At 37.6% G+C, this 25,243-nt stretch overlaps 2 protein-coding genes and 1 long non-coding RNA gene across 3 annotated transcripts; 2 read left to right on the top strand and 1 right to left on the bottom strand.

The window, feature by feature from the left end:
* Positions 1 to 408: 408 nt before the first annotated feature.
* On the bottom strand, positions 409 to 1,269 carry LOC143861441 (uncharacterized). The gene has a single exon (XM_077372370.1). It carries the CDS (start codon positions 1,267 to 1,269, stop codon positions 409 to 411), a length of 861 nt encoding a protein of 286 aa, XP_077228485.1.
* A 3,556-nt stretch (positions 1,270 to 4,825) lies between these two features.
* Positions 4,826 to 6,279, top strand: LOC143861440 (uncharacterized). The gene is made up of 2 exons (XM_077372369.1): positions 4,826 to 5,565; positions 5,673 to 6,279. Exons 1-2 carry the CDS (start codon positions 4,826 to 4,828, stop codon positions 6,277 to 6,279), a joined length of 1,347 nt encoding a protein of 448 aa, XP_077228484.1.
* A 3,710-nt stretch (positions 6,280 to 9,989) lies between these two features.
* On the top strand, positions 9,990 to 10,796 carry LOC143861991 (uncharacterized). Its single transcript, XR_013240114.1, has 3 exons — positions 9,990 to 10,149; positions 10,260 to 10,328; positions 10,726 to 10,796. It is a non-coding gene; the product is annotated as an uncharacterized LOC143861991 (long non-coding RNA).
* The last annotated feature ends 14,447 nt before the right edge of the window (positions 10,797 to 25,243 follow it).

Here is a 25,243-nt window from a genome sequence, read left to right as displayed (position 1 = left end):
TTTCCAAACTGGTTCCACCATGTAACTGTAAAGGAAACAATAATAGTTAAGCATTTACTTGTGGAAATTTTAAATAAAATATACTTAATTAAATGAACAAACCAATATACCTGGTCCCAATCTGCCTCGGTTGCGGATTGCCATCTTCATTGCAAACATGCCAGTGGACTCCCGATAGTTCTCAATCTGACTGGTGATGGTGTCCTGTGTAACTTCATCAGGTACTAGTCGATTAATACATTCAATCAAACCTCAGGTGACTTCATGATGCTTGGAGAATGTAGGACTGAAAAAGAGAGTAAGGTTAAGAAAGTATCCCACTGCATGGAGGGGACTGTGAAGCTGTTTGTCCCATCTTTGGTCAATAATCCTCCAGATGGGAGCATAATCTGACTTCTTGTTCTTTAGTTAAGCCTTGATGTTTTCTTTGGCTCTATCCATGGCCTCATATATGTAACCCATTGCTGGTTTGTCTTGCCGGTCTACCAAATGCAACACCTTCACCAATGGCTCGTTGATGTTTAGAATATGCTTGCAGTTGTCCCAAAATTGTTTATCCAACACTGTAATCACGATCTCTTTACTTAATCCATGTCGAATGTACCTACTAGCAGCATATTCATCAGCCACGAACATCTGTTGTAGGGCTTTCCTATGAAGCACCAGACTTTGTATACTAATGGAATTCGTAGCAAATCTAGTCCACACAGGACGACACAAGTCCCTCCCACCCGTGAATTTCTGTCTCATCAAGTTCAATAGAGTTGCGTGGTTGTAGAGAAACCTCGTAATCTTCCGAGCCCTGTCAATTGTGCTTCCTATGAGAGTAAACACATCTGGTTTGCCCAAGTGCTCTAAAATCAAGTCTAAACAATGGGCTGCACACGGAGTCCAGAAGAATGTGGCATATTTGATTTCTAACTTCTTCCTAGCAGCTTTATAACTTGGCTCACTATCAGTTATAAACTGCACCACATTTTCCGTACCTACCTCCAAAACAATCTCATCAAAAATTGCAAACAATGCCTCAGCATTCTTCACTACGCCAGATGCATTAACAGATTTAAGGAAAACTACTCCTTTAGGATAGTACACCAAAAAGTTAATTAAGGCACGTTGTTTGGTGTTTGTCCATCCATCGGTCATAATGCTAGCATTCTTCACTACGCCAGATGTATTAACAGATTTAAGGAAAACTACTCCTTTAGGATAGTACACCAAAAAGTTAATTAAGGCACGTTGTTTGGTGTTTGTCCATCCATCGGTCATAATGCTACAGCCACTAGTTTTCCATGAATTCTTAACTTCCCCCAAGTAGTTGTTTACATCTTCTACAGTTTTCTTCAATATCCCCCCCGTAAATCGTGAAAAGAAGGCGCCTTATAACCTGAGCCTACTGCATTTATGGCAGCAGCATCAAACATTGGCTGCTAATATGGTGAATTAGCAACATTGAAAGACAGGTTGGCATCATAGCAAAGCATGCCAACTGCCATATTTGCCCGATCAAGTGTTTCTGTTTTTGCCAAAGCACTCTTATGCTTGGCTGGGATTCAGGGGTTGTTCGTGGTGCAAAGAAATCTCTTAACCCCCTACAAGACCCTTCTTTTTCCTCTTTGCCCCACTCGGTTCTACAACTGCTTTCTCCTTATTCCTAGGCTGAGGTGGTCCCATCGGTTCGTCGTCTTCCTCCCCCTCCCCCTCCCCCTCCTCCACATCTTCTTCTGGTGCGGCATAGAAACTACCCACCTCTGCCCTTACACTTTTCCTAGCCCTTTCTTTTCTCATTTCGCCTAACATTTGTGCCATTCTCCATTTTACATCGACATTGGCTTTTTTACATGCCGCTACATCGCCAGGAACACCCGCTAGATGTTCTTTAAACCTGGTTATACCTCCACCCTTTATGAGTTTTTCACAAAAGGTGCATTTAACACAGTTTTTTTGACCTGGAATTACTAGGCCATAAGCCCATGCCGAGTCATCCGATCTAGTGGGTGCGGATCCAATAGATGAGGCTCCTCCATAAGAACTCATTTTTAAAGTTGAAATGGAGAGAAAGAGAATAAGGAATGAAAGGAAATTAAATCAAATAAAACTTTAACTTTTCTTACGCCTTTTGGATGAGAGAATAAGTTGAAGAAGCCTTAGGTTGTAGACGAGAAGCCTTTGTCTTTAGTATAGTAGAGGTTGTTGTTGTAGGAGATAAAAAAGCCTTTGATCTTCTTGAGCTTGTAGTGGAATTGATTGGAATTGGAATAATAAAAGCCTTTGAGATGATCTTTGTTGTTGTAGGAGAAGTAGATATAGTTGTATGTAGTGTAGTGTAGGAGATAAAAGAGTTGTAGTTGTAGGCTGTGAAGCACGGGTGCTTCAAATTGCCTAAAGTACCCGTATCGGGTGCGTATCCGACACGGGTGCGCTCGGGTGCGTCCCGGGTGCGTGTCGGGTGCGCACCCAATTTAAAAAAAAAAAAAATTCCAATTTTACGGTGGGGTGCGGGTCGGGTGCGGTTGGGGTGCGCACCCCGACACGGTTTTTATGTGTTTTAAAAAAAAAAAAAAAAATACGGCTGTCAATATCAATTTGGGGGGGGGGGGGTTTAAGTTATATAAAAGGGTTTTTATTAAAACCCAAAACCCACCGACTCTCTCCCTCACCCTCTCTGCAACTCTCTCTCCCGTCTCTCTCTCGTCTGCAACTCTCTCTCTCTCTCTCTCTCTCCCCGCGTCTCCTCTCTCTCTACGTCTCTCTCTCTCTGCATCTCTCTCTCTCTCTCTCTGCAACTCTCCGTGAGAGATCTCTCTCGGCCTGGCCCGAGCTTCTCTCATTTTCTCCTCTCATTTTCAACTCTCCGTGAGAGATCTCTCTCGCCTCCGCCTCCTCCTCCGCCACCGTCGGTCGTCGGAGCCCTAAGCTAACCCTACAAAGGTACTCTCTCTCTCTACTTCTCTCCTCTTTTTTTTTTTATTATTATCTATACTCTCTTTCTCTCTCTCTTTTATTTTTATTTGTGATTTGCATTATTCTATTTGTGATTTGCCCTAAAAAATAGCCTAAAGTCCTAACCGATTGTGAGTCACATAAAAATCAATTTGGAGCTCACAATCGGTTGGCATAATCTTAAAATGGAATGTGATTTTGAAGCCCTAAACTGATTTAATTTTCAGTTTGGAGGTCACAATTGGGAATTTCGGATTTAGGGCTTTGGGGCCTAAAGCCCTAAATCCCAAATTTCCAATTGTGAGCTTTCAGGCCATGTTAATTTGAGCTTGTGACATTCAATTGGGAGCCCTTTAGGGCTCAATTAGAGAGGTTAGGTCATTAGGGCTTTAGACTTGATTTATATTATTTTTCATCTGAACCATCAAATGCTAGTAGACTTGATTTATATTCTTTTATTGGTAAGAAAAGATAAATAGACATTATGATCATTAATTGTCCATAAAGCTTATCACTTATTATCTGAAAATTGCAATCTTTGCATAGTTTGGTTTCATTTTCTTGATTGGGAACGAAGATATAAGAACTGATGAGCGATCAAAACATAAAAAGCTCAACAAATGAATATATGCTCTTGGAAGATGAAAATTAGGGAATATACTATCTTTTTGCTAGCTATTACATTGGAACAATTCAAGGAATTAGAGGACAAGTTACTCTTCATGGTTTTGCACTGTAGTATTGTGTGTGATTTTGCTTTGGTGGTTGCCAATATGGCAATATCTTTGCATGCTTGAGAAAGTTATCAATGAAATAACCTATATTCACTAATCAGCTTGGTTGGTTGGGATCATGGGTCACAAGGCTGGTGTAATTCAGTAGTTGATGTTTTTTCTTAATAATCTTCTCCCATTGTTAATTTCTAATTTTGTCTCAATACAAGTGCCACACCACCCTAATCTTGTTTCCTCTCATTCTTACTTGACTCCCAAAACTAAATTTGTGTTTGTTCTTTTAATAGAATGTCTTCATCCGGGGCTAGTAGCGCCGCCCAAGCCACAAATGCACCACCTTCTACTTCTACTGATGAAGACCTCTCGAAGCCCTTATGGAGGTATGCCACTAGATTTGATAAAGATCCTAAGGGTGGAGGGAATGTGAGATGGGAATGTAATTTTTGTCATAAGAGTTGGAATAGCTCCTACACAAGGGTTAGAGCACACTTGTTGAAGGTATCAGGACAAGGAATCGGAGCGTGTCCTAAGGTGAAAGCAAATGACCTACTCGGAATGCAAAGGTTGGAGGAAGAATGCAAGGAGGCTATGAAGCAAAATGCTCCCAAAAGAGTGCCATTGCCGCCATCATCAAGTAGTGGATCATTGAGTTGCCCAAGTAGTATGTTTGTCCCTCCAAGTTTTGATCTAAAGAGGAGGAAGACAAGTGGTCCAAGTGGAAGTATGAGTGCTATTGAAAAGGCATTTAACATGGCGGCCCGCGATCAAGTACATGGTGAGATTGCTCGGATGTTTTACTCCGGTGGCTTGCCATTTCACCTAGCAAGGAACCCACACTATGCGAGTTCATACTCTTGTGCGGCCAACAATCAAATTTCCGGTTATTTGCCTCCGGGGTACAACTTGCTAAGAACGACTCTACTACAAAAAGAGAGGGCAAATGTTGATAGGTTGTTGCAACCCCTTAGAGAGACATGGAAGGATAAATGGGTGAGCATTGTTAGTGATGAATGGAGTGACTCACAAAGGCGGCCTCTCATTAACTTTATGGCGGTAACCGAGAGTAGGCCTATTTTCTCAAGGCGGTAGATTGTTCGGGGGAGACAAAGGACAAAAATTTCATTGCCAACTTGTTGAAGGAGGTAATTATGGAAGTTGAGCATGAAAATGTTGTCCAAGTAATTACCGACAACGCCGCAAATTGCAAGGCGGCTGGGCAACTTATTGAGGCACAGTTTCCTTCCATCTTTTGGACCCCATGTGTGGTGCACACCCTCAACCTTGCTTTGAAGAACATATGTGCGGCGAAGAATGTGGAAGCAAATCAAGTTACATATGACGAATGCAGTTGGATAACGGATGTTTCGGGAGATGCTAGCATCATTAAGAATTTCATAATGAATCATTCCATGAGACTAGCCATATTCAACGAGTTCAACACTTTGAAGTTGCTTGCCGTGGCAGAGACTCGATTTGCGAGTGTTATTGTTATGCTTAAGAGATTGAAACTCTTAAAGCAAGGTCTTCAAGCAATGATTATTAGCGACAAATGGACTTGTTATAGGGAGGATGACATGGGAAAATCGAGGTTTGTAAAAGAGAAGGTGTTAGATGACATATGGTGGGATTCTATCGACTACATACTCGCATTTACATCCCCCATCTATGACATGCTTAGAGACTGTGACACGGATACGCCTTGCCTTCACTTGGTTTATGATTTGTGGGATACCATGATAGAGAAAGTAAGGGCGGCAATATATAGGAAAGAAGGAAAGAGGAAAGAAGAGGAGTCCAAATTTTTTGACGTGGTGCACGAGATTCTTGTTGCTCGTTGGAACAAGAGCAACACTCCACTTCATTGCTTGGCTCATTCATTGAATCCAAGGTTAGGTGACTTTAAATTTATTTGGATTATTAGTTATTTATGTTTATTTCCAAGTTCTAACTTTTGACTTGAAATTTGAAGCTAAATTAGTTTTTTCTTTCTTAAAGGTATTATAGTGAGCAATGGCTTAGTGAAGATTCAAGTAGGGTGCCTCCACATAAGGATGCAGAAATTTATACTGAGAGGATGAAGTGCTTCAAGAGGTACTTCACCAATTCCTCGGACCGCACAAGAGCTAATGTGGAGTTCGCGCAATTCTCCATGAAGTCCGGATTATTCAATGATGTTGATTCCATCAATGAACGGTTCACTATCAAGCCTCATGAGTGGTGGGCCATCCATGGTACATGTGCCCCTATGCTTCAAAGCATAGCTTTGAAGATTCTTATGCAACCTTCATCGTCATCTTGTGCCGAGAGGAATTGGAGCACTTACTCTTTTGTGCATTCTCTCAAGAGGAACAAGATGACTCCACAACGAGCTGAAGATTTGGTTTTCGTTCATAGCAATCTTCGGCTTCTCTCAAGACAAACTCCACAATATAAGCAAGGAGAGACAAAGATGTGGGACATAGGTGGAGATACATTTGATTCCTTCGAGGATGTAGGGGTACTTGAAGTTGCTAGTCTTTCTTTGGATGAGCCGGAGTTGGAGTCCATTGTTTTTACCGACGACGTAGAGGACGATGTTGTCGATATTGGAGCTGAAGCCTGAAGCGACTGACTTCTAGGATTGATGATGCATTGATGCTTTATGTTATTTTGGTGCTTTATGTTATTTTGGTGTTTTAATGATGAACTTAATCACGTATGAAATGAAGAGTAATATTAGAATTTTCCATTTTGGTGAATGGTGATGTTATTGTTATTTGATTGCTTTCCTATTTTTTTTTAAAAAATTTAATAAAAATTATTATTATATTCAACGCACCCGAACGCACCCGCACCCAAGTTTTTTGGAAAATCACGTACCCGTGTCGCACCCGCACCCCGCACCCGCACCCGTGCTTCATAGGTTGTAGGAGAAGATTTGAAGAGGAAATGAGTTGTAAAAAAACAATGGTTAGAGGGCTATTTATGGCTTTTGGGGTGAAAAATGACGCAAAATGCCCTCCTAACAGCTATAAAACGGTCATTAAATAAGGGTAGAAGTGTAAAAAACAGTCCCCAACAGCTACAATGGCGTTTCTGTAATTTTTGAGATTTTTATTTTATTTTTTTTCAATTTGTTTTGCAAAAAGACGAAAAATGGCCTCCTAACAACTATCAAACGGTCACAAAATGAGCGCAAATGTGTAAAATACACGAAAAATGGCATTATCCTCTTGCACTGTTTTCATTTTCCAATATTCTCATTCTTATTTATGATGCTTATTTTGGGTTTCCATTCTGCAGGTTCATCGATTAGCACTTTGTGTTTTTTGACAAAGAGAATGGGATTTTTGTAGCTGAAGTCAGCTTCCAGATCATAATCTTCTGACTGTGGTGTACCTTAAGGCCTCAAGCTATTTTGCCAAGGGTTCTATAGATTTTTACAGCTATGTAATAGGATTATTCTCAATTTTTAAAAATCGAATTTGGTTTTGATGTTTCTTTCATTTATTTAGGTGTCAAGCTTTGATTGAGGTATGATATGGGTAAGAAATAGAACGGGTTTGTTGAATTGGATAAAGCTTTAAGCCCGAATCTAAAGTGAAGGACCTGGTTGGTAAACTCTTTGCACTTTCTCTTTTCAAATTATCAAATGTTCAACAGGATTTTGATCAAAATATTATCGCTTTTGATTAGAAATCTATTAAATCGCCAATCTTTCTCTTCTTTTTTAGAAACGTTCAGACAATGGAAATGGGTTTCTGATGGACACAAGGAAGATACTAGATAAGAAGATGATGGATGTTAGACTCCAAATCAAATTGAGATCACCATTTGATCAGACAATCCTAAGAGGGCCTTAATCCACCAAACCACCATTTACATTCTCTTAAAAAGAGGTAAAAATCTCTTTCCGCAATCTGCTCATCCTTCAGCCTCGATTTTTACATTATGGACTCTGTGATGGTGCGTAATTTATATTGTTTGATGCGTCCTATGAAAATGACAGCTTTTCCACCAGGTAGAGAATTGCAAATACAGAACATCGAACTGCTTTTAAAGATATTTGGGTTACAATCTCTTACTATCATTACATTATTTAAACCAAATAGAATTATTGTCAAGTGTTGTGTGTGTGACATTTCCCTATCTAAAATTTTCATTCAGCCAATCCTAGCATCCATAAAGCTCATCACAACTCACAGCCATCCCACCAGCTTTTATTTGATTATTCATGAAACATTGAGATTTGAGAATGGGTTTGTTATGCAATGCATCTATTGATTGAAAAGTTTCCTTTCACCATCTTTTGTTTGTTTATTCATTTAATATTGAGAATGGGTTTGATATGCAGATACATAAGAGGTGGCGGTCCCAAGTTAAAAAAAAATGGGGCAGATAAATTCCCAAAATCCCGTCGTGATTTTAGGAAAGTGATCTGAGTCATTTTTTTGGGGCGGAAATCACGTCCCAATAAAAATGCCGAAAAGGGTAAGAACCTAGAAACTTTCCCAAAAACCCATGTATTGCACTATCCTCTTGCTTTGTTTTCATTTTCCAATATTCTCATTCTTATTTCTGATGCTTATTTTGGGTTTCCATTCTGCAGGTTCATCGATTGGCATTGGGTGGTTTTTGACAAAGAGAATGGGGTTTTTGTAGCTGAAGTCAGCTTCCAGATCATAATCTTTCAACTGTATATCTTAAGGCCTGGAGGTCTTTTGCCTATGGTTCCATAGATTTTTACAGCTATGTAATGTGATTATTCTCATTTTTTTAAATCGAATTTGGTTTTCTTTTTTCTTTCATTTATTTAGGTGTCAAGCTTCGATTCAGGTATGATATGGGTAAGAATTAGAACGGGTTTGTTGCACTGGATAAAGCTTTAAGCCCTGAATCTAAAGTGAAGGACCTGGTTGGTAAACTCTTTGTACTTTCTCCTTTCAAATTATCAAATGTTCAACATGATTTTGATCAAAATATTATCGCTTTTGATTAGAAATCCATTAAATCGCCAATCTTTCTCTACTTTTTTAGAAACGTTCAGACAATAGAGATGGGTTTCTGATGGACACAAAGAAGATGATGGATACGAAGATGATGAATGTTTGGCTCCAAATCCAATTGAGATGACCTTTTGATCAGACAATCCCAGCAGGGCCTTGATCCACCAAACCACCATTTACATTCACCCAAGATCAGGTAAAAATCTCTTTCTGCAATCTGCCCATCCTTTAGCCTTGATTTGGACATTATGGATTTTGTGATGGTGCGTAATTTATATTATTTGATGCATCCTATGAAAATGAGAGGTTTTCCACCAGGTAGAGAACTGTAAATACAGAACAACGAGCTATTTTTAAAGGTATTTGGGTGACAATCTCTTATTATCATTACATTCTTTAAACCAAATGGAATTATTGTCAAGTGCTAATTTGATGGATATATATAAGAAATGACATTTCCCTATTTAAAATTTTCATTCAGCCTATCCTAGAATCCATAAAGTTCATCACAACTCACAGCCTTTCCACCAACTTTTGTTTGTTTATTCATGAAATATTGAGAATGGGTTTGTTTTGCAATGCATCTTTTGATTGAAAACTTTCCTTTCCACCATCTTTTGTTTGTTTATTCATTGAATATTTAGAATGGGTTTGATATGCAGATACTCAAGAGGTGGTGGTCCCAAGTTAAGAAAAGGGGGCCGATAAGTCCCTAAAATCCTGTCGTGATTTTAAGTGATCAGGGTCAATTTTTTGGGCGGATATCACGTCCCAATAAAAATGCAGAAAACGGTAAGAACCTAGAAACTTTTCCTAAAAACCAACCCATGTATTGCAGTATCCTCTTGCGCTGTTTTCATTTTCCAACATTCTTATTCTTATTTCTGATGCTTATTTTGGGTTTCCATTCATTGTGTGTTTTTTGACAAAGAATGGGATTTTTGTAGATGAAGCCAGTTTCTAGATCATAATCTTCCAACTGTGTACCTTAAGGCCTGAAGGTATTTTGCCTATGGTACCATAGATTTTTACAGCTATGTAATTGGATTATTCACATGTTTTTAAAATCGAATTTGGTTTCGATGTCTCTTTCATTTATTTAGGTGTCAAGCTTTGATTAATGTATGATATGGGTAAGAAATAGAATGGGTTTGTTGCACTAGATAAAGCTTTATGGCCTGAATCTAAAGTGAAGGACCTGGTTGGTAAATTCTTTGTTCTTTCTCCTTTCAAATTATCAAATGTTAAAAAGGATTTTGATAAAAAATTATCGCTTTTGATTAGAAATCCATTAAATCGCCAATTTCTCTCTTATTTTTTAGAAACGTTCAGACATTGGAGATGGGTTTCTGATGGACAAAAACAAGATGATGGATACGAAGCTGATGGATGTTAGGCTCCAAATCCAATTGAGGTCACCTTTTGATCAGACAATCTTAGGAGGGCCTTGATCCACCAAACCACCATTTACATTCTCCCAAGAACAGGTAAAAATCTCTTTTAGCAATCTGCTCATCCTTCTGCCTTGATTTGGACATTATGGATTCTGTGATGGTGCGTAATATATATTGTTTGATGTGTCCTATGAAAATGACAGCTTTTCCACCAGGTAGCTTTTCCACCAGGTCGAGAACTGCAAATACAGAACAATGAACTGTTTTTGTAGGTATTTGGGTTACAATCTCTTACTATCATTACATTCTTTAAACCAAATAGAATTATTGTCAAATGCTAATTTGGTTGATATATATATATGACATTTCCCTATCTTAAATTTTCATTCAGCCTATCCTAGAATCCATAAAGCTCATCACAACTCACACCTTTACACCAGCTTTTGTTTGTTTATTCATAAAATATTGAGAATTTGTTATGCAATGCATCTGTTCATTGAAAAGTTTCCTTTCCACCATCTTTTGTTTATTTATTCATTGAATATTGAGAATGGGTTTGATATGTGTGTAAGCCCGAGGATCTATCCTCATACCTTGTTTTGATGATTCTAAACTAAATTGATTATGTTTTTGAATACTAATCAATTTGCCTTGAAGTGTTGTGTTAAGATAGGTTAATCATGGAAGGAACCAACACACCACTTGGTCATGCTTGATGATGAACGAAACAAAGGACAAAAGAGCTAGAGCATACTTGGAAGAACCACATCGTGAAGGATAAACCAAGGTGAAGCTCAACACCATCATCTCAAGCAAGCACACAAATGGAGATCTATGAAGACCAAGACCAAAGAGAAGTGTAGCTATACATAAACTTGTTGTACATCATTTCTCTTTGGATTTCAAAGTCAAGGCAAGCTTTTTTAAGAAAATGTTTTCAAAAAGATTAACACTCCCAGTATTAGAACTTAAATGGTTAAGTGAATGTTTTTGTGTGGTGGACCAACATGTTGGGACCCTCATAACATTCCAAATTATAATAAGAATAGAGTTCCAAAACCCAAAAAATAAATCAGCAACAAAAACAGGAAAAATTGCTGAATAGGCTTCTCGGAACTCCGAGATATCTCACGGAGCTCTGAGAAATATTTCAGGGAGTAATTTTCAAAACTCTGTTTGATTTCTCAGAACTCTGAGAAACATTCCAGAAAGTGTTCTGGTTGTTTTCTCGAAACTTCGAGAATTTCTCGGAGCTCCGAGAACGTCGCGACAGCAAAAAAATATAGCCGTTTGAACTCAAACGGCTAGTTGCTTTTTGGGGTCTTTTTGATACATCCACCCCCAAACGGTCATATCATTTTAAGGGCTTATAAATACACGTTCAAGAGGTTCATCTACTTCTCTTGAATGATTTGAAAAATATCCTTAAGCATTCAAAACATTTAAAACCCTTTTGGCTTAAGCTTTTATTTTCTTCTCCACCAAACTTGCCTTGCACTTGCAAATTATTAGAGTTTGGATTTAAGGGCTTTTATTTCCAATCCTTTTGTGGAGAATATTCAAGGAGCAATCATTGTGCATCTAGCCTTCATGAGAGGCCAAGCAATCTTCTTTCCATTCATTGTAAAGGTGGCTAGGGCATCATATTCTTAATACCCTAGGGAGTAGCGCTTAGAACTTGGTGAAGAAGGAGAGTCGGTGTAAAGGTGGCAAGGGCATCCTTATTTAATACCCTTGAGAGTGTAATTGCCTCAGAGCCGGGCATCGTAGAGGCCTCAAATAGTGGAAATCCTTGAGGATGATCTCAATAAGAGTGGAGTAGGGCTTTGCTTAATACCCTTGAGAGTGTAATCGCCTCAGAGCAGGGCATCGTAGAGGCCTCAAATAGTGGAAATCCTTGAGGACGATCTCAATAAGAATGGAGTAGGGCTTTGCCCGAACCACTATACATCGGTGTGTTCTTCTTTTATTCTTGCACTCTCATTTTTGTTTTTGGTTTGGCATTTTCTTTTTACTGTGATATCATGTGAACTAACCAAAACTAAGCAAGAAAAGAAAAATTGAAGTAGGTTAGAACTTTTAATTTAAAAAGGGATAAATTTATTGATAAAACCAATTCACCCCCCTTTTGGTTCCATAGACCTTAATTTCAATATGCATACACAAGAGGTGGCGGTCCCAAGTTAAAAAGAAGGGGGCAGATAAATCCCCAAAATCCCGTCGTGATTTTAAAAGAGTGATCTGAGTCAATTTTTTGGTTGGAAATCATGTCCCATTAAAAATGCGGCCTAAAAACTTTCCCAAAAACCCATGTATTGTTGCACTATCCTCTTGCATTGTTTTTATTTTTCATTCTCATTCTTATTCCTGATGCTTATTTTGGGTTTCCATTCTGCAGGTTCATCGATTGGCATTGTGTGTTTTTTGACAAAGAGAATGGGGTTTTTTTAGCTGAAGCCTGCTTCCAAATCATAATCTTCTGACTGTGTAGCTTAAGGCCTGAAGGTATTTTGCCCATGGTTCCATAGGTTTTTACTGCTATGTAATGGGATTATTCTCTTTTTTTAAAATTGGGTATGGTTTTGATGTTTCATTCATTTATTTAGGTGTCAAGATTTGATTGAGGTATGATATGGGTAAGAAATAAAATGAGTTTGTTGCACTGGACAAAGCTTTAAGCCCTGAATCGAAGGTGAAGGACCTAGTTGGTATACTCTTTGTACTTTCTCCTTTGAAATTATCAAATGTTAAACATGATTTTGATAAAAAATTATCGCTTTTGATTAGAAATCCATTAAATTGCCAATCTTTCTCTTCTTTTTTAGAAACGTTGGTGAAGGGACCTAGTTGGTATACTCTTTGTACTTTCTCCTTTGAAATTATCAAATGTTAAACATGATTTTGATAAAAAATTATCGCTTTTGATTAGAAATCCATTAAATTGCCAATCTTTCTCTTTTTTTTAGAAACGTTCAGGCAATGGAGATGGGTTTCATATGGACACAAAGAAGATGATGGATGTTAGGCTCCAAATCCAATTGAGATCACCTTTTGATAAGACATCCTAGGAGGGCCTTGATCCACCAAACCACCATTTACAATCTCCCACGAACAGGTAAAAATCTCTGTCCGCAATCTGCTCATCCTTCAGCCTTGGTTTGGACATTATTGATTCTGTGATGGCGCGTAATTTATATTGTTTGATTTGTCCTAAGAAAATGAAAGCTTTTCCACCAGATAGGGAACTGCAAATATTGTTTGATAGATTTTTACAGCTATGTAAAGGGATTATTCTCATTTTTTAAAATTGAATTTGTTTTTGTTGTTTCTTTCATTTATTTTGGGGTCAAGCTTTGGTTGAGGTATGATATGGGCAAGAAATAGAACGGGTTTGTTGCACTGGATAAAGCTTTAATCCCTGAATCTAAAGCGAAGGTCCTGGTTGGTAAAGTCTTTGTACTTTCTCCTTTCAGATTAACAAATGTTGAATAGGATTTTGAGCAAAAAATTTCGCTTTTGATTAGAAATCTATGATACAATGTTGCCTCGGATATATACGTCGCCTAAAATACATAGTCGCCTCGATTACAATGTCGCCTCGGATACAATGTCGCCTTTGGATACCACTTTGCCTTCTGATATAATGTAGCCTCGGATACAATGTCCCCTCGAATATAACGTCACCTCGATAATATTGTGCCTTCAATGTCGCCTCAAATACAATGTTGCCTCGGATATAATGTCGCCTTGGATATAACAATTTCTCGGGTACAATATAGCCTCGGATACAATGTCGCCTTCGGATACCACGATGTCTGCGGATATAACGTCGCCTCGGATACAATATCGCCTCAGATATAATGTCGCATCGATAATATGTTGCCTTCAATGTCGTCTCAAATACAACGTTGACTCGAATACAATGTTGCATCGGATACAATGTCGCCTCGGATACAATGTCACCTAGAATATAACAATTCCTCGGATACAATAAAGCCTCGGATACAATGTTGCCTTGGATACAATGTCGCCTTCGGATAATATGTCTCCTTTGATAAAATTATGCCTTCGGATATAACATCGCCTCGATAATATGTTGCCTTCAATGTCCCCTCAAATACAATGTTGCCTCGAATACACTGTTGCTTCGTATAGAATGTCGCCTCAGATATAACAATTCTTCGGATACAATATAGCATCGGATACAATGTTGCCTTGGTTACAATGTCGCCTTCCGATACGACGATGCCATCGGATATAGCGTCGCCCTTCGGATATGGCGTCGCCTTGGATACAATGTCCCATCGCTGATACAATGTCGCCTCGGATATAACGTCGCCTTGATAATATGTTGCCTTCAATGTCGCCTCAAATACAATGTCGCCCTCGTATATAACAATTCGTCGGATACAATATAGCCTAGGATACATTGTTGCTCAGACATAACATTTCCTGGGATAAAACAATTCCTTCGATACCACAATGCCTTCGGATATAGCGTCGCCTCGGATTCAATGTCGCCTCGGATATAACACTTCCTCTGATACAGTATAGCCTCGGATACAATGTTGCCTCGGATACTACGATGTCTTCGGATATAACGTTGCCTCGGATACAATGTCGCCTTCGGATACTACGATGTCTTCGGATATAACGTTGCCTCGATAATATGTTGCTTTCAGTGTTGCCTTGGATACAATGTTGCCTCGGATATAACAATTCCTCGAATACTATATAGCCTTGGATACAATGTTACCTCAGATACAATGTCGCCTTCAGATACCATGATGCCTTCGGATATAATGTCGCCTCGGATATTACGTCGCCTCAATAGTATGTTGCTTTCAATGTTGCCTCGGATACAATGTTGCCTCAGATATAACAATTCCTTTGATACTATATAGCCTCGGATACAATGTTACCTCAGATACAATATCGCCTTCGGATACCATGATGCCTTCGGATATAATGTCGCCTCGGATACAATGTCGCTTCGGATATTATGTCGCCTCGATAATATGTTGCTTTCAATGTTGCCTCGGATAAAATGTTGCCTCGAGTATAACAATTCCTTGGACACTATATAGCCTCGGATACAATGTTACCTCAGATAGAATGTCGCCACGAATATAACAACGCGTCGATAATATGTTGCCTTCAGTGTCGCCTCAAATACAATGTTTCCTCGAATATAATGTCTCATCGGATACAATGTCGCCTCGGATATAACAATTCCTCGGATACTATATAGCCTCAGATACAATGTCGCCTCGGATAGAATGTCGCCTCAAATATAACATCGCGTCGGTAATATATTGCCTTCAGTGTCACCTCAAATACAATGTTTCCTCGAATACAATGTCTCCTCGGATACAATGTCGCCTCGGATGTAACGATTCCTCGGATACGATATAGATTCAGATACAATGTTGACGCTGATACAATGTTCTCGAGATTATAAATATTCCTCGAATAAAATATAGCCTCAGATACAATGTTGCCTCGGATATAATGTCGCCTTAGGATACCACGATGCTTTCGGATATAACGTTGTCTCAATAATATGTGGCCCTTCAATGTCGCCTCAAATACAATGTCGCCTCGGATATAACAATTCTTTGGATACAATATAGCCTCGGATACAATGTTGCCTCAAATACAATGTCGCCTTCAGGTACGACGATGCCTTCGGATATAACGTCGCGTCGGATACAATGTCCCCTCGGATACAATGTCGCCTCGATAATATGTTGTATTCATTGTCGCCTCAAATATAATGTAGCCTCGGATACAATGTTGCCTCCAATATAACAATTTATCAGAAATAATATAGCCTCGGATACAATGTTGCCTCTAACACAATGTCGCCTTCGGATGCCACTATGCCTTAGGATATAACGTCGCCTCTATTATATTTTGCCTTCAATTTCGCCTCAAATATAATGTCGCCTCGAATACAATATCACCTCGGATACGATGTCACTTCGGATATAATAATTCGTCGGATACAATATAGCCTCGAATACAATGTTGCCTCAGATACAATGTCGCCTTCGAATACCATGATGCATTCCGATATATGGTCTTCTCGGATAAAATGTCCCCTCGGATATAACGTCGCCTCGATAATATGTTGCCTTCAAATGTCACCTCAAATACAATGTTGCCTCGAATACCGCCTCGAATAAAACGTCGCCATGGATACACCAATTCCTCGGATACAATATGCCTTCGGTTACAATGCCGCCTTAGATAGAATGTTGCCGTCGGAAACCAGGATTCCTTACGATATAACGTCGCCTCGGATACATTGTTGCCTCAGATATAATGTTGCCTCGATAATATGTTCCATTCAATGTTGCCTCAAATACAATGTTGACAAGTCCTCGGATACAATATACCCTTAGATTAACTTTTGCCTCGGGTACAATGTCGCCTTCGAATACCACGATGCCTTCGGATATAACGTCGCCTCGGATATAATGTCGCCTCAATAATATGTTGCCTTCAATGTCGCCTCAAATAAAATGTTGCTCCGCATACAATGTAGCCTCGGATACAATGTTTCCTTGGATATAAGAATTCCTCAGATACAATATAGCCTCGAATACAATGTTGCCTCGGATACAATGTCGCTTTTGGATGCGACGATGTCTTCTGATGTAACGTCGCCTCGGATACAATGTCGCCTCGGATATAACTTCGCCTCGATAATATGTTTCCTTCAATGTTGCCTTTGATACAATATTGCCTTGAATACAATAATGTCGCCTCGGATACAATGTCGCCTTGATCATAATAATTCCTCCGATACAATAAAGCTTCGGATACGATGTTGATTTAGATACAATGTCCAATTCCTCCGATACAATAAAGCTTCGGATACAATGTTGATTTAGATACAATGTCGCCTTCGGATACCATGATGCCTTCGGATATAACGTCGCCTCTGATAATATGTCGACTAGGATGAAATTATGCCTTCAGATATGACATCGCCTCGATAATATGTTGCCTTTAATGTCCACTCAAATACAATGTCGCATCGGATACAATGTTGCATCGGATATAACAATTCCGTGGATACGATATAGATTCAGATACAATGTTGACGCCGATACAATGTCGCCGCGATTATAAATATTCCTCGGATAAAATATAGCCTTTGATACAATGTTGCCTCGGATATAATGTCGCCTTAGGATACCACGATGCCTTCGGATATAACGTCGTCTCGATAATATGTTGCCCTTCAATGTCTCCTCAAATACAATGTCGCCTTGGATATAACAATTCCTCGGATACAATCTAGCCTCGAATACAATGTTGACTTCAGGTACCACGATGCCTTCGGATATAACGTCGCCTTGGATACAATGTCCCCTCGGATACAATGTCTCGTTGATAATATGCTGGCCTCATTGTCGCCTCAAATATAATGTCGCCTTGGATACAATGTTGCCTCCGATATAACAATTTATAGAAAATAATATAGCATCAGATACAATGTTGCCCGTAACACAATGTCGCCTTCGGACGCAACTATGCCTTCGGATATAACGTCGCCTCAGATACAATGTCGCCTCGGATATAACGTCGCCTCCATAATATGTTGCCTTCAATTTTGCCTCAAATATATTGTCGCCTTGAATACAATGTCACCCCGGATACGATGTCGCTTCGGATAAAACAATTCGTCGGATACAATATAGCCTCGGATACAATGTTGCCTCGGATACAATGTCGCCTTCGAATACCATGATGCATTCCGATATAAGGTCTCCTCGGATACAATGTCCCCTCGGATATAACATTGCCTCGATAATATGTTGCCTTCAAATGTCACTTCAAATACAATGTCGCCTTGAATACAATGTCGCAACGGATAAAATGTCACCACGGATACAACAATTCCTCGGATACAATGCTGCCTCAGTTAGAATGTCGCCGTCAGAAACCATGATGCCTTAGAATATAACGTCGCCTCGGATACATTGTCGCCTCAGATCTAACGTCGCTTCGATAACATGTTGCCTTCAATGTCGCCTCAAATACAATGTTGACAAGTCCTCGGATATAATACAGCCTTAGATTAGCTTTTACTTTGGGTACAATGTCGCCTTCGAATACCACGATGCCTTTGGATATAATGTTGCCTCAGATACAATGTCGCCTCGGATATAATGTCGCCTCAATAATAAGTTGCGTTCAATGTCGCCTCAAATAAAATGTTGCTTCGCATACAATGTAGCCTCGGATACAATGTTGCCTTGGATATAAGAATTCCTCGGATACAATATAGCATCGAATACAATGTCGCCTTCGGATGCGACGATGTCTTCCGATGTAACGTCGCTTCGGATATAATGTCGCCTCGGATATAACGTCGTGTCGATAATATGTTTCCTTCAATGTCGCCTCAGATACAATATTGCCTCGAATACAATGTCGTCTCGGATACAATGTCGCCTTGAACATAACAATTCCTCGGATACCATAAAGCTTCGGATATAATGTTGATTTAGATACAATCTCTAATTCCTCCGATACAAAAAAGCTTCTGATACAATGTTGATGTAGATACAATGTCGCCTTCGGATACCACGATGCCTTCGGATATAACGTTGCCTCGGATAATATGTCGACTCAGATACAATTATGCCTTCGGAGATAACATCGCCTCGATAATATGTTGCCTTTAAGGTCCCCTCAAATACAATGTCGCATCGGATACATTGTTGCCTCGGATACAACGTCGCTTTAGATATAACAATTCCTCGGATACAATATAGCGTCGGATACAATGTTGCCTCTGATACAATGTCGCCTTCAGATACCACGATACCTTCGGATATAGCGTCGCCTCAGATAAAATGTCGCCTAGGATAAAATGTTGCCTCGATAATATGTTGCCTTCAATGTTGCCTCAAATACAATGTTGCCTCAAATGCAATCTCGCTTCGGATACAATATCGCCTAGGATATAACAATTCCTCGGATACATTGTTGCGTCAAATACAATGTCGCCTTCGAATACCACCATGCCTTCGGATATAGCGTCGCCTTAGATATAATGTTGCCTCGGATATAGCAATTCCTCGGATAAAACAATTCTTCTAGTACAATATAGCCTTGGATAGAGTGTTTTCTCTGATAAATTGTCGCCTTCGGATACTACGATTCCTTTGGATATAGTGTCACCTCGGATACAATGTCGCCACAGATACAATGTCCCTCGGATATAATGTCGCCTCGATAATATGTTGCCTTCAATGTCGCCTGAGGATGCGACGATATCTTCCGATGTAACGTCGCCTCGGATACAATGTCGCGTCGGATATAACGTCGCCTCGATAATATGTTTCCTTCAATGTAGCCTCATACAATATTGCCTCGAATACAATGTCGCCTTGAACATAACAATTCCTCCGATACAATAAAGCTTCGGATACAATGTTAATTTAGATACAATGTCCAATTCTTCCGATTCAATAAAGCTTCGGATACAATGTTGATTTAGATAGAATGTCACCTTCAGAGACCACGATGCCTTCAGATATAACGTCGCCTCGGATAATATGTCCACTCAGATACAATTATGCCTTCGGATATAACATCGCCTCGATAATATGTTGCCTTTAATGTTCCCTCAAATACAATGTCGTATCGGATACAATGTCGCCTCGGATACAACGTCTCCTTGGATATAACAATTTCTGGGATACAATATAGCATCGGATACAATGTTTCCTCTGATACAATGTCGCCTTCGGATACCACGATGCCTTCGGATATAGCGTCGCCTCAGATACAATGTCGCGTCGGATACAAAATCCCCTCGGATAAAATGTTGCCTCAATAATATGTTGCCTTCAATGTCGCCTCAAATACAATGTTGCCTCAAATACAATCTCGCTTCGGATACAATATCGCCTCGGATATAACAATTCCTCAGATACAAATATAGCTTCGGATACAATGTTGCGTCAGATACAATGTCGCCTTCGAATACCACGATGCCTTCGGATATAGCGTCGCCTTTGATACAATGTTGCCTCGGATTTAGCAATTCCTCGGATATAACAATTCTTCTGGTACAATATAGCCTTGGATACAGCGGTTCCTCTGATAAAATGTCGCCTTCGGATACCACGATTCCTTCGGATATAGTGTCATCTCGGATATAATGTCGCCTCAGATACAATGTCCCTCGGATATAATGTCGCCTCGATAATATGTTACCTTCAATGTCGCCTCAAATAAAATGTTTCCTCAAATACAATCTCGCCTCGGATATAACAATTCATCGGATACAATATAGCCTCAGATACAATGTTGCCTTGGATACGTTGCCTTTCGGATGCCACGATGCCTTCGGATATAGCGTCGCCTCGGATACAATGTCCCCTCGAATATAACAATTCCTCTGATACAATATAGCCTCGGATACAATGTTGCGTTGATTTCAATGTCGCCTCGGATACTACGATTTTTAAAATAAGAAAACTTTTAATTTTTTCAATCTCTATACTTTAATAATTAAATCTAAGATTCAATACCATCTCATCCTCATCCCAAAACTTAGCTAAAAGCTCATTAACACAATCTTTAGTGTTTCCTACGTCTAAAAGATGGAAATTTTTTAAAGTTTCTTAAATAAGAAACTGTCAAGTTTCCCAATCACCATCCTTGATTAACTAAATCTAAGATTCAATACCATTTAAACCTCTTCTCAAAACTTGGCTAAAAGCGCATTTACACAATCTCTAGGATTTCCTATGTCTAAAAGATTGAAGTTTTATAAAGTTACTAAAATAAGAAACTTTCTGTTTTTTCAATCTCTATCCTTCATCAACTAAATCTAAGATTCAATACCATCTCCTCCTCATTTTAAAACTTGGCTAAAAGCTCCTTTACACCATCTCTAGGGTTTCCTTTGTGTAAAACATTGATGTTTTATAAGGTTTCTAAAATAAGAAACCTTCTATTTTTTCAATATTCGTCTTTCATCAACTAAATCTAAGATTCAATATCCTCTCATTCTCATCCCAAAACTTGGCTAAAAGCTCGTTGACGTCATCTCTAAGGTTTCCTATGTCAAAAAGATGGATGTTTTCTAAAGTTTCTAATATAAGAAACTTTCTATTTTTTCAATTTCCATCCTTTATCAACTAAATCTAAGATTTTTATCCATCTCATCATCATCCCAAAACTAGGCTAAAAGATGATTGACGTCATCTCTAGGGTCTTCTATGTCTAAAAGATGAATGTTTTATAAAGTTTCTAACATATGCAACTTTCTATTTTTTCAATCTCCATACTTCGTCAATTCAATCTAAGATTTAATATCTTCTTATCTTCATCCCCAAACATGGCTAAAATCTCCTTCACACTATCTCTAGGGTCTCGTATGTTTAAAAGATGGATGTTTTATAAAGTTTCAAAAATAAGCAACTTACAATTTTTTTGATCTCCACCCTTTATCAACTAAATCTAAGATTCAATACCATCTCATCTTCTTCTCAAAACTTGGTTGAAAGCTCATTAACACCATCCATAGGTTTTTCTATGTCTAAAAGATGGATGTCTTATATAGTTTCTAAAATAAGAAACTTTCTATTTTTTCATTTTCCATCATTCATCAGCTAAATCTAAGATTCAATATCATCTTATCCTCATCTCAATACTTTGCTAAAAGCTCATTCACACCATCTCTAAGGTTTCTTCTGTCTAAGAGATGGATGTCTTATAAAGTTTCTGATCGCCATCCCAAAACTTGGCTAAGAGCTCAATGACACCATCTATTTGGTCTCTGATGTCTAAAAGATTGATGTTTTATAAAGTTTCTAAAATAAGAAACTTTCTATTTTTTCAATATCCATCCTTTATCAACTAAACGTAAGGTTCAATACCATCTCATCCTCATCTCAAAACTTGGCTAAAAGCTCATTCACACAATCTGTAGGGTCTCTTATGTCTGAAAGATTAATGTTTTATAAAGTTTCTACTTTAAGAAACTTTCTATTTTTTCTATCTCTATTCTTGGTCAACTAAATCTAAGATTAAATATCATCTTATCCTAATCCCAAAACATGGCTAAAAGGTCATTGACACCATCTCTAGGGTCACGTATATCTAAAAGATGGATCTTTTATAAAGTTTCAAAAATAAGCAACATACAATTTTTTCAATCTTCACCCTTTATCAACTAAATCCAAGTTTCAATACCATCTCATCCTAATCTGAAAACTTAGTTAGAAGCTCCTTGACACCATATCTAGGTTTTCATATGTCTAAAAGATTGATGTTTTATAAAGTTTCTAAAACAAGAACCTTTCTATTTTTTCAATTTCCATCATTCATCACCTAAATTTAAGATTCAATTTTATTTTATCCTCATCTCAAAATTTAGCTAAAAGTTCCTTCACATTATCTCTAGGGTTTTCTCTTTCTAAAAGAGGGATGTTTTATAAAGTTTCTCATCATCCCAAAACTTGGCTAAAAGCTCGTTGACACCATCTCAAGGTTCTCTTATTTCTAACAAATGGATGTTTTATAAAGTTTATAAAATAAGAAAGTTTTTTTTTTCATTCTCCATCCTTGATCAACTAAATCTCAGATTTAATACCATCTAATCCTAATATCAAAACTTAGCTAAAAGGTTCTTGACACCATCTATGGGGTTTCCTATATCTAAATGATTGATGTATTATAAAGTTTCTAAAATAAGAAACTTTCTATTTTCTCAATCTCCAACCTTTATCAACTAAATCTAAGATTCAATATATCTCATCCTCATCTCAAAACTTGGCTAAAAGCTCCTTTACAGCATCTCTAGGGTTTCATATGTCTAAAAGATAGATGTTTTATAAAGTTTATAATAAAAGAAACTTTCTATTTTTTCAATCTCCATCCTTCATCAACTAATTCTAAGATTCAATACCATCTCATTCTCATCCCAAAACCTCGCTAAATGCTCATTGACACCATCTCTGGGGTTTACTAAGTCTAAAAGATTGATGTTTTATAAATATTCTGAAATTAGAAACTTTCTATTTCTTCATTCTCTATCCTTAATAAACTAAATCTAAGATTCAATACCATCTAATCCTCATCTCAAAACATGGCTAAGAGCTCGTTGACATCATCTCTAGGGTTTCTTATATTTAAAAGATGGATATCTTATGAAGTTTCTAAAATCATAAACTTTCTGTTTTTTCAATCTCCATCATTCTTCAACTAAATCTAAGATTCAATATCATCTCATCCTCATCTCAAAAGTTGGGTGAAAGGACCTTAACTCCATCTCTAGGGTTTTCTATATATAAAAGATGGCTGTTTTATAAAGTTTCTAAAATAATAAAGTTTTTATTTTTTCAATCTTCATCCTTGATCAACTAAGTCTAAGATTTAATACCATTTCATCCTTATCTCAAAACTTGGCTAAAAGCTCATTGATACTAACTCTAGGGTTTACTAAATCTAAAAGATTCATGTTTTATATAGTTTCTAAAATAAGAAAACTTTCTATTTTTTCAATTTTAATCTTTTATCAACTAAATTTAAGATTCAATACCATCTTATCTTCTTCTCAAAATATGGCTAATAATTCATTGACCCCATATCTAGGGCTTACTAAGTCTAAAAGATTGATGTTTTAAAAAGTTTCTAAAATAAGATACTTTATATTTTTTCAATCTCCATCCTTCATCAACTAAATCGAAGATTCGATACCCTCTCTTTCTCATCTCAAAAATTGGCTGAAAGCTCGTTGACATCATCTCTAGGGTTTACTATGTCTAAAACAATGTTGTTTTACAAATTTTCAAAAATAAGAAACTTTATATTTTTTCAATCTCCATCATTCATCAACTAAATCTAAGATTCAAAACCATCTCATCCTCATCTCAAAACTTGGCTAAATGCTCATAGAGGATGAGATGGTATTAAATCTTAGATTTAGTTGATGAAGGATGGGGATTGAAAAAATAGAAAGTTTCTTATTTTATAAATTATATAAAACATCAATTTTTCAGACGTAGGAAACCTTAGAGATGCTGTCAAGGAGTTTATGTATTGAGAAGATGATGAAATGGTATTCAATCTTAGATTTAGTTGATGAAGTTTGGAGATTGAAAAAATAGAAAGTTTTTTATTTTAGAAACTTTATAAAACATCAATCTTTTAGACTTAGTAAACCTTAGAGATGGTGTCAGGAGGCTTTTAGCCAAGTTTTGAGGTTAGCATGAGATGATATTGAACCTTAGATTCACTTGATTAAGAATGGAGATTGAAAAAATAAAAAGTTTCGTATTTTAGAAACTTTATAAACCATCAATCTTTTTGACTTAGTAAACCCTAGAAATGGTGTCAAGGAGCTTTTAACCAAGTTTTGAGATGAGGATGAGATGCTATTTAATCTTAGATTTAGTTGAAGAATGGTGGAGATTGAAAAAAACAGAAAGTTTCTTATTTTAGAAACTTTAGAAAACATCCATCTTTTAGACATAGGAAACTGTAGAGATTGTGTTAACGAGCTTTTAACAAATTTTTGGGATGATGATGAAAGGGTATTGAATCTTCGATTTAGTTGATGAAAGATAGAGATTGAAATAACAGAGTTTCTAATTTTAAAAACTTTACAAAGCATCCATATTTTAGACATACAAAACCCTATAGATGGTGTCAATGAGCTTTTAGCCAAGTTTTGAGATGAAGATTATATGGTATTGAATATTACAATTAGTTGATCCAGAATGGAGATTGAAAAAATTGAAAGTTTCTTATTTTAGATACTTTAATAAACATCCATCATTTAGACATAAGAGACCCTAGAGACGGTGTCCAGGACCTTTTAGCAATGTTTTGGTATGATGATGAGATGGTATTTATTCTTTGATTTAGTTGATGAATGATGAAGATTGAAAAAATCGAAAGTTTCTTATCTTAAGAACTTTATAAAACATCCATCTTTTAGACATAAGAAACCCTATAGATAGTGTTAATAAGCTTTTTACCAAGTTTTGGGATGGGGATTAGATGATATTGAATCTTAGATTTAGTTGATAAATATTAGAGATTGAAAAAATAGAAAGTTTCTTATTTTAGAAACTTAAAAAAAAATCAATCTTTTAGACATAGGAAACCCCATAGATTATGTCAAAGTGCTTTTAGCAAAGTTTTGAGA

Source organism: Tasmannia lanceolata, unplaced genomic scaffold (genome assembly GCF_043159265.1).
Source record: "Tasmannia lanceolata isolate RefF3 unplaced genomic scaffold, GAP_Taslan_0.1 ptg000037l, whole genome shotgun sequence".
NCBI lineage: Eukaryota > Viridiplantae > Streptophyta > Magnoliopsida > Canellales > Winteraceae > Tasmannia > Tasmannia lanceolata.
This window is presented reverse-complemented; position numbering and strand designations above follow the sequence as displayed.

Excerpts from the sequence above, each read along its gene's own strand:
- LOC143861441 (XM_077372370.1), bottom strand. The coding sequence starts at position 1,269 with ATGACCGATGGATGGACAAACACCAAACAACGTGCCTTAATTAACTTT.
- LOC143861440 (XM_077372369.1), top strand. The coding sequence starts at position 4,826 with ATGGAAGTTGAGCATGAAAATGTTGTCCAAGTAATTACCGACAACGCC. Across the intron at positions 5,566-5,672 it reads GCTCATTCATTGAATCCAAG|GTATTATAGTGAGCAATGGC; the intron begins GTTAGGTGACTT and ends TCTTTCTTAAAG.